This window comes from Macrobrachium nipponense, chromosome 1, assembly GCF_015104395.2.
Source record: "Macrobrachium nipponense isolate FS-2020 chromosome 1, ASM1510439v2, whole genome shotgun sequence".
NCBI classification, from domain to species: Eukaryota; Metazoa; Arthropoda; class Malacostraca; order Decapoda; family Palaemonidae; genus Macrobrachium; species Macrobrachium nipponense.
The window spans coordinates 13,976,929-13,987,348 of record NC_087200.1 but is presented as its reverse complement, the minus strand read 5'-3'; the positions used below and the strand labels follow the sequence as shown (position 1 = coordinate 13,987,348).

The 10,420-nt window shown below is 41.2% G+C and overlaps 1 protein-coding gene across 1 annotated transcript in view; it reads left to right on the top strand.

Annotated features, from left to right (window-relative positions):
- Nucleotides 1-8,403: 8,403 nt before the first annotated feature.
- The window catches only part of LOC135219136 (uncharacterized), a 220,949-nt gene continuing 218,932 nt past the window's right edge, over nucleotides 8,404-10,420 (top strand). The window contains exon 1 of the mRNA XM_064255590.1: nucleotides 8,404-8,640. Coding sequence (XP_064111660.1) covers nucleotides 8,489-8,640 — 152 coding nt within the window. The 5' untranslated portion in view covers nucleotides 8,404-8,488. The remainder of the gene's footprint in view (nucleotides 8,641-10,420) is intronic.

Here is a 10,420-nt window from a genome sequence, read left to right as displayed (position 1 = left end):
ACTAATAAGTAAGGTTTTGGTAATTGTTCTATTAGATTTTCTAAGTCTTCCACTTGTAATGGTCTATTATTTCCAAGATGATCTATTAAGCGACTTTCTAAAGATGGTTCCATGTATATTGAGCATATTGTTATTTTTTTTTCCAGGAATACTTGAACTGCACATGCCTGTATTATAATAATAATAATAATAATATGTTTTATTTCAGCTCGGGGCCATATACATTGAGTATACAAGATACAGACAGTAACATACACAATCTAGATACATGAGATATGATAAAATAGAAAAAGAAAATGAATAATCGGCACTTATCCATAATATAGCTGAGGTAGCATAAAAGCTAGTAATCATCATACTGGTAATAACAGTAATAATATTGGTGAGAAAAAAAAAATGCATTGTGAGTAATAACAGTTGGTGCACATATTATATAACTCAAATTTCAACTAGAGACCTAAGGTGGTTACAGTAGTCAGGTCCAGAGGGCTTAATACATAAATTAAATGTAAATAAAACTTTAACATGATAGGAATCACAGTAATAATGAAAAATTAAAATATCAGCAATAAATGTAATAATGACAAAAACTGCAGATGACATCTTGCCAATACAAGAGATTAAGTCCTTTAGGGGACAAAGGCCTCATTTTCCCATCTTTCCCACAATTTAGATCTTCTTCTTGCTTCACTCCTTAGGATGCTTTGTATGAGCGAGTTGCTGCTGTTTCTCACTCGGGTTACCAGACTGGACATTGTTCGCCTAACAATGATTTTTAAATTGTCCAGGTGGTTTTCAATGAACATCTGTGTGGCGGAGTGGTAGCGGGGAGTGTTTGTGAGGCGTCTCAGAATGTCATTGTGCACAACAGTGATGCGTCTCATGGTCTCTCGGGTATAGTTCGTCCAGAGGGAACACCCACATAGATACTGTAGCAGTACGAGCGGAATAGCAGCAGTGTTTCACGTCTCGGTGACAGAAGGCAAACCTCCTTGCAATCATGTTGCCAGCTGCACATAGTTTACGACGCCTCTGTTCAATGTCTGCCGTATCTTTTAGGGTCGTCGGTGATAATGTTGACCCAAATACGGAAATTCGTGCACAAATTCCAGCCGATGGTTTCCGAGGAAAATTTGAGGTTCTGCAATATGCTTAAGCGATCTCGGGAGCAGCGACATGCACTGGGTCTTGGTTTCGTTGTAGATTATATCAAATTCCTCTGCATATTGGCGGCAGGTGTCGATGAGTCGTTGGAGACCTTGCACTGATGGGGAAATCAGAACCATATCGTCGGCGTAACAGAGGTTGTTTATAGTTGTTTCATTGACGGTGCATCCGATTGGGAGCGAGTTCAGTTTGACATTCAAGTCATCTGTGTACGTATTAAACAGGTAAGGAGAGAGAATGCCCCCTTGCCGGAGCCCGTTTAGGGAGCCGAAGGTGTAAGATAACACGTTACCCCATTTGACACAGAATTTTTGCTGTGTGGAGAACCAGCAATGTAAAATGCCAATTAGGTACAGGGGTGTGCCCCTTTTATGCAGCTTCAGGAAGAGCTTCAGGTAGTTTACTCTGTCAAATGCTTTTCTCACATCTACAAAACAAAGGAAAATAGGAGAGGCTGATGATAGGTAATAATTAGCAATTCTTTCAGTATGTAGATGCAGGTGTCGGTTGAGTGGTTTGCTTTAAACCCGAACTGGTTGTCAGTGGTGTGTAGAAAGGGGAGAAGTCTAACTAGAAGAACAGACTCAAGTATCTTCGATGCGATCGTTGTGATTGCAATCGGCCGGTAGTTGCCAGGGTCAGCTGCATCCTTTAGCTTGTTTTTGATTAATGGTATCAAGTGAACTAAGAGTAGGGAGTCTGGAAGAAACCGGTGAATTATGCACGCATTGAATAGGGCAGCTAGCAAAATGTAAATTATCGGATGGCAGAGTTTGAAGGCCTCTGCAGGAAGACCATCACAGCCGGGCGATTTATTATTAGGTAGGCTGTTTATGGCATCGCTGATGTTACCTGGCGTAATACGGTCTGCAAAATGAAATTGAATGTTGTCAGTAAGGAGGTTATCTACATCCCCTCGGGAATCTTGATCATTTATGCAATTCAGGATATTGTTGAAGTGATCACCCCACATACTTGCAATAGCTTCGTCTCCGACTGCTTCCCCTACTCTCTGTGATAGCTTTTTAGTTTTGGGATTTAAAGACTGGATATCTTTCCAAAGACGAGGATAATCACCAGATTCTAAGTTTCTAGACATTGCATCGGCTCTTAGTTGTTTTTCATTTAACCTGCAGTGCTTAAGAGCAAGTTTGAAACTGCGCTCTCGCCTGTCTCATTAGCAATGCAGTGTGCCCTTCCCTGGGGCTACCATTTTGCCTCCACAGTAAAACATTTCTCGTGAGTATGTATACAGATCTTTAACCAAGTCATTCCATCCAGGTATATTACGAGAATTACCTTGACGAAATCTGTAGGCAGTCCTGCCCGAAGCAAGCAAAGCGGAGATTATGTTCGAATAGAATTCATTCAGATCCCTCTTGTGGTGGTCATTTCTACAATTTGTGTTAGTACAAAGTAAGGCGTCTGCCGGTTGAACTATTGACCGCAACCTGGTTTCTGTGGTCGCCCTAAAGTCTCTGGTTTTCTGTTGGTTTTTAAAATCCCAGTTTACCGCTGGTGGTCGATCAGTTAGGGGGTTCACGTAGGGAGGTTGGGGTACTGAATGACACCTGTAATGGGATGTGATCGTAGCCCGTTGCAAGATCATAGCGAATATTGCAGGTCATAATAGAATCATGAAGTTGTGATGCAGTGGTCCAGCCAGGAAGTTGTAATAGCGTCCGCTCTATTATGTACATATGAATAAGAGGAGGGAGGGAGGAGCATTACATCGCTAATTTGGAGAGCATGATTTTGACAGAAGCGAGTAAGTTCATTATAAAATTGTTTTGTGGGGTGAGAATTAAGGTCCCCGATTATACAAATATGATCAGCAGGAGAATCATGAATAATACTGTGTAATTCCCCTAGGATCATGCAGTAATGATCAAAATTATTGTTATTTTCCCATGGCATATAAACATTAATAATTAGGATAATCGAGTTCCCTACTGTCACTTGAAGCCCCAGCAATCTGTCACTCCTGTAGGTCATCACCTTTATCGTATTGTCTAACGATTTGTGCCACAGGAAAGAAAGGCCTCCTTTCGGGCGACCGGCTAAGATTTGATCTGTAACTTGCATCGATGAAGTCGAGAAGGTTCTGTAGTCTTCATGAATTGAATCGCATATGGCAAGGTCATGTGGCCAGAGGAGCGTTTCTTGCAGTGCAATAATGCCTTTGAAGTTTTTGCAGAACATGTTTAGAAGAGGAATGTTCCGCTTGAGGCCAAAGATATTCCAAGAGATTATGTTTAATGTAATCCATGACTACTCACGAAGATGGGAGATGAATGCGCTGATCATTTGGGTGGATGGGGGGTTAGCCAGGGGGAGTGGGCAGTCACTCGCCGTGGGGGGTTGGCTGGCACTTGCGGTGGAAATGACCCTGGTTGGAGTGTCAGTAAGTTCCCCTGGGGGTGGTTGATCCGGATTAGTCTGTATCTTGAAACTAATATATTAGGACCGAAATTCTCGCCTTTAAGAACGTCGAGGTGTGAAATAGGCAGGTAATCCTGTAAGCCACTTTATGTTTAATCCTGCATGGGATTTCGTGAGAGATGAGTGGGTCAGAGCCAGTGAGAAACTTGACTCTCTCCACTATGGCATCCAGCGTCACCGATGAGCGTAGATTGTGAATTACTACGTGGCATCTCTTCTCAGGTGTCGGTCGAGGTGAAACATGAATGTTGGGCTCCGGTCCAGCGGCCAAACAGGAGGTTCTTCTCTTCTTTCTGCTTGTTTGTATCTGCCAGCCGCCAGACCCCTCATGATCAGTTTCATCTGCATCTACGATGGGGGGGTTGGGGGGGAGAGATAGGGTGGGGAGGATTACGAGGGCTAGTAATCATCACCGGGGATATATCTCCTTCCGGAGGCACTGGGGAGGGAGAAGAGGTTGGGGCGGGGTCAACAGTCCCTCGGAACGGGGCACTTCCGTGTTGCTGGGAGGCGAGGAAAAACTGGATGCCGCATTCGTAGTAGTCTGGTGGCTATCTGTGCGATTGTCTATCGATCCCTGCACTCCTTTGATCGCATCCCAGATCCGTGTGAGGTTATTTGATTCCACCTTTTTAAGGCTGATTATGGATTCCTGTAGACCTTTGATCACGTCCCAGATTCTTGATAAATTATCATTTGTCTCCTCAATTTTTTCAGAGTTTTTTCCAATTATTTCTGAGAGAGATTTTACTGTTTTGAAGGCATTTTCTGCAGTGTGGTACACCGCAGGTAGGCTTAGGTCAGCAGGGCCCTTTGGAGGCAGGTTGTAAGGGTCATCAGCGTATATTTCCACTGAGCAGGTCCTTAGCCACTTAGTGATATACGATATTTTTTTGTGAGAGGACAAGTTCTTCGCGGATCGCTCCTTGAGAATGCTCTCTGGTATCAGATCTTTGCATTTCGTATATGCAACGTTGATTTCCTCATCGGAGAAGGCATCGCTGACAGATTGTATAGCGGACTCGACGTCGGAACGGTTTGATTGGTATTGAATAAAGAAAAGACAATTGTTCGCGAGTACGGAACTTGTGTGTGGGGCACAGGCACCGGTAGGTGCCAGGGTCACCTAACAGGTTGGCATTTGATTGAAGAATGTGTTATGATTGCAGTTCCTCCTTGGCTGTTGTCATTTAAAATTGGTGTGGATTTCCACACATTATAATTTATGCCAGCATTGAGAATATTGTTACCTATTTTAGTTTCCTGTAAGCAAATGATATTTGCATTACATTCTCTAATTAGTGATTTCAAGTTTTCATTATTTGATACGTATCCTCTAATATTCCATTGTAAAATAGACATTTTAAAAAGGTTTTGGGTTTTGTTTTAATATCTTTATTTGTTTTCCTGAACTTTGAATTTTATTGAAGTTGTGTAATTTTGCTGTACTTTGTTCTTCTTTTGGTGGGTGATGTATTTCTGCTATTGTTTTCTTTATTGGCTGAAGAGTCTCAGGTGTTCTTTTTATTAGAGGTGCATTTAAATGGCTTTTGATCTTGGGTTCTATTTCAATACTTTCTTCAATTTTATCTGATGTTTTAACTTTCTCTTTTATTTGGGTTTCTCTTTTTTCATTTTTAGTTTGCAAGCAATTTTCGTTGACTTTGTCTTCTCGGTATTCATTTTTTTCCATATAGATTTTGGGTCTTACTGATTGCTTAATTTGTTTCTTGGATTTGGGTGGGGTTGTTTCAAGTAGTCTTTTTTTGTCTTTTGACTTGGCTCTTGTATTTTGATTGTCCTCCACATTCATCATGTCTTCTTGCATTTCTGGTGTTGGTAATATATTATATAAATTTGTGTTGCTTATATGTTCTGTAGCTTCCGAGCTTGAATTTTGGGCCTTTATATTATGAGTACTTTCAGTTTGATTTATACTGTGCAATATTGTAGGAATTTGGTTTTGCGCTTCTTTATTTACTACCTCTTTATATGTGTTTTTCCTTGCTGGGTCTTGTAAACCTCTTACTTTTAGTTCTATCTTCGCTTTTCTTATTGACATTCCACTCCTTTCTTGTAAGATTTTTAATTCAGTATTGTATAGGTAATATGCGCATTCCTTCGATCTTGAGTGGTGATTCTGACCACAATTTATGCAAATTGGGTTTTCACAGTCCCATTTTGTTGTGTGGTTGTATGATCCACAACATGCACATCTTGGAGCTTCTCTACAATTTTTATTTGAATGGCCAAATTTATTACATGATTTGCACTGTAGTGGTTTAGGGATATATGGTCTTATCTCTCTCGTCTGCCCTAATACTTTAATTGTTAAAGGGAGTTCGTTTCTTCAAATTTCAATTTAGCTATTTGTATATTGATTTTTGAATTTTTCCTACTTGGGATATCATAGAGGTCACAATCTTCAATGTTTTTATATCTTTTCTTGAGCGAGTCCATCAACATATTTTTATCTATTAGTTCGTCGTCATTATTTGGCAGGATTATTGTACCACAAATACTATTAAGTTTATTATGCTTGGTGACTTTTATTTTTGTGTTATCTATGTTCGTAATTTGTAAGTAGTTTTCTGATTGAGCTTTAGTAGTGGTTTCCACTATCCATGTATTTGTTTGCGTTTGACGAAATTTCATGTTTTCTGTTGGGTATCTGGTCAGTAAATAATTTTCCAATTTTAAATTTGAAATCTTGTTTTCACTTTCTATTGTCAAAAATCTTGTCCAACTGTCTTTTCCAAAAAGTGATTCAAATAAAGCTAGCGAAGGGCTAGGCTGGAATTTTCTTTTGATAAATCTTTTTGGCCTAGTAAAAGGCTCCATGGTTGCTATATTTTGGATTGAAGTGTCCAAAAGGGTGTCCTTGTTCGTTTCCAGGGTCAGATGGTTATCTAGTGTCACGGGGTCACATTTTCCGGGGGACTGAGTTCCATAGTCAATTTCCATTTTTCCTTTTTTTTTTTGAAATTACAGAGAAACCAACTGCAAGCCATGGTAAAAACTGGGTCTCCTCTCAAAGACTTCCCCCTCACCAAAGACACACAGCAGAGACCAACTCCCATATGTCCACTCCCTACCCTACCCCGAAGGGATGGCTCTAACATAACATGATTGGCTCAAGTGTAAGCAAAACCCGCTTGATAGGACCGAGGGCATAGCTAGTATGCAATCATCCCCACGCATGTTATTTTAGAGGGCAATCCGGATAAATTGCCGAGAGTCCTACCGTGGAGACTGTACCTCCCCGGATTCCGTAGGCAAGTCCCCACATGTAGTCCCGCCCCAATAAATATTGATGTAGAGTCACATCAATATCCTCAGGGTCCAAACATAATCGAGCGGTGGACCAAACCGCTATAGTCCCTGCCATTTGGATCAAGGTAAAGCCCAAGTTCAGAGACCCAGCTCCTACCCAACCTACACGAGGGTTTTAGTGAAGAGAAGGAGGACAGCTAGGGGGAGCAACTGAGCGAAAGAAAGTAAGAGATTGGAAGATGATCCAGTAAGAGAAAAATTGAGACATTTAGATTCAAACTAGGAGATAATTCTCCCAGTTCGAAAGCCCTCTTGCCCGCTACGCATTTTCAACCATAGGTTGGAAATGCGTAACTCCGTCAAGGCAGTCTCAAATCAAGAGGGGAGGGGGGGGGGGAGGGGGGGGGATGCGGTCCCCCGTTGTTAAGGGACGTGACATTCCTGGCCCCTATCGTATGGGTGGCCATTACTTTTGCTGTTTAGCCAAATTATTACGAGGATGCAAAAATTTAATAGAAATTGTGTCTGCGTAACAGCACTTGAAAGATAATATTGTGTTCTTAGGTTGGTATTGTCATCGCCCATAAACGGAAATGATGTGCAGAGCCACTGAACACGTTCAGACATGTGGGCGTTAATTCCGCCGAAGTCGTCGTCTACTTCTGCCGACATCTAATCACAACTTTTTAACAGAGATACCAGGCCCGTACCCAGAGTTTTTTGTGGGGAGGGGGCTCGTTTTTTGTTATTTTAGTCGTATTAGGAAGAAAAATTGGACATGCGGTCTATGCCCTTCTACTCGATTATTATAACCCTATTATCACTCTTGTATTTCCTACTACTAAAGCATGATGTTAATGTTTAAAAAAAATTACATATATAAAACTTGCCAAAGAAGATTATTGTTTATTACTTTGTAAGTACGGTTCAATGAAAAGGATAATCACAGAAAATATGAACTTGCAGAAATTTTGGCGGGGGAGAGTCATTCACCCTTCCCCACCGGTCCCCCTCCATCGGGCACAGGTTCGGACACGTGCTATGTACGGTCCAGGTACGTATCGCCTTTCCTGTATACGGTCTCAAAAGAATACTTCGGGACTTTACGTTCTACCATGGTATACAGATATACGTCCGTGACGTCACGCCGGAGTGTTCATCATAATTTTCATGTCATTTGATTTCATTTCACAAGAAAACGTTACACAGCCCAGATTCCGAGTCAGTGCTGCCAACTGTAGGGTAATTGCCCTATGCGTAGGGTAATATGGGCAAAATCAAGGCAGCAGGGCAATTTTTTCAAGAGTAGGGTAACTGTAACAAGGTAGGTTTAGATCAATATGCCTTTTAGTATTCATGACATTGCATATAAATATAATCTAAAGATTTATTTATTATCATAACCGCAGAATGTTGAGTCATTTCCAGTTATGTGGGGTAAAATTTATCGTTTCTTGTAGGGGGCGTAGGGTTAGAGGGGTTGGCATCACTGCTTCGAGTCCCGAGTAGCGAGACACTCCGACCGATCTGCGACAGGCAGCAGTGTCAGGAGTCAGGAGATGAGTCAGGTGTTCTGTTCTTATTCGTCAGAGAGACATCACTCGAGATGGACGTGTTGCAAGTCGCGGAGAAGCTGCTCAGTCGGAGTGACGAATTGGCGGCCTCGCTTCACAGACAAGGAAAATTTTGGGAAGCAGAAGAACAGTACAATACAGTAATACCGCAGCTCGCCGAAATATGTGCCCAGTCGGACGATGGGTCAGTATAGACTACTATATATTTACAAACGTTATCATATAAGCTATATGTAGGTGACAATTAACAACATAGGGGTAGAAGGTGCTACCTATGTAATGAGACAGTTATAGGGTATGGGATAATAAGTGTTCATATATGCGATATATACTTAACTATATAGGTAGTTTGGGTTAAAAATTCAGTAGGTAGTCGTAACCTAGGTACCTAACTCTGCTTAGCCTAACTTATTACGGGACCTTCTCCTAACCTAGTCTGGTTTCGGGGGGTGTCTGGGTTTGGCTTTGCACTCTCTGGACCACCCTAGGTAGCCTAATATACCTAGGTATACCTAACCCACCTGCTGACCTAGGACGCCAGTTCGTCACCTGGACCTCCCCACTAACCTAACCCCCAGGGTGCTAGGTCATTGCCCAGACCCACCACTTAACCTGACTTAGGTTGCTATGAAATATCAATAAGGTTGCTATCTAACATAACCTAGGGCACTCCTACCTAGGTCCGTAATTAAGTCCCCCTCGATAAGGGACCTACTAGGAGTAAATATTGTGGAATTTTCCACTTTTTGTAAAGCTTACTGGACCTGATAAATTGGAGAAAGGTATAGCTATACAGCCTAACTGGGATATCTTAACTGTGAATGGGTATATATCCAAAGCTAAATAGCCTAGTGGGAAGTGGGGTGAGACCATCAACTGCCTGATAATGTTTACATATTTTATGGCACTAGACAGGCACCATAAAACCATATCACCATTAACTGAGTCTGCCGATAGCCAGGGACTGCCTGTACTTGGTAATTTTATTATAAAACTTAATTTTATTATTAAAATAATCATATTTATCATACAATGCACATAAACATTACATTTGGTTATAAATTCTTTCCTCTTAATAAGAAAGAGAGAGAGAGAGAGTGTGAGTTATTATTTTGGCGCAGGATTGTGGTATGGCAGCCGTATCCCTGTTTGTGATAGATACTGGTATGGCAGTGAATTGCGCATGTGTCAATTTCAGACTTCCTGCCGTACAAATAACATAGTGTAGTGGGGGTACGTCAGATTCTGTCAGTGGTGCCGTATTGTGATATTGACTTGCTGTAAGTACGGCAGTTTGCTGATCATGCAGCAGTTGCCGTACGCTGTTGCTAAGAGCTATAGGTACAGCACTAGAAGATCAGCGACAGTAGTAATAATAGTCAAACCGAATTGTTTCGCTGAACATGTTCAATTCAAAATGTCAAAGTGAAGCACCATACTGTCATCACCAAAGCACCAAAACATTTTGGCAGTAAATGAAAATATAAAAAATCACAATAATACTTAAACATACCTAGATTTTGACTATATAGCTACATGAAACATAAAACTAAACTAATCTATATGTGTACTTCTAATCATCTTTGAATCTCCTCTGAACCGTGTAATAATACATCAGTTTTTGCCGAAAAACCGATTTTTTCAGGTTTCAACAAGCTAAAAAAAAGCAATAGACGTCATGAATGATCGAATCAGTCCTGAAAAGAGCTGCGAAGAGGAGATTCCAAGAAGACTTTAAGTACACAGAAATCGTGTTCTGCTGTATTCATGGTAGTAAGGAAAACTACCAAAGTCGATTCTCTGGTAAACGGCCTAAACGATCATAAGTAATCATCCAAATCAGGTCTATATTAGCAGCATGTTTCCCATATTGGGCGCACTACTGACTGCTGCACTACCTTACTAGCTAAGTTTCAAAAATTCTTTGAATCTCCTCTTCAGAGCTCTTTTCAGGGCCGATTCGA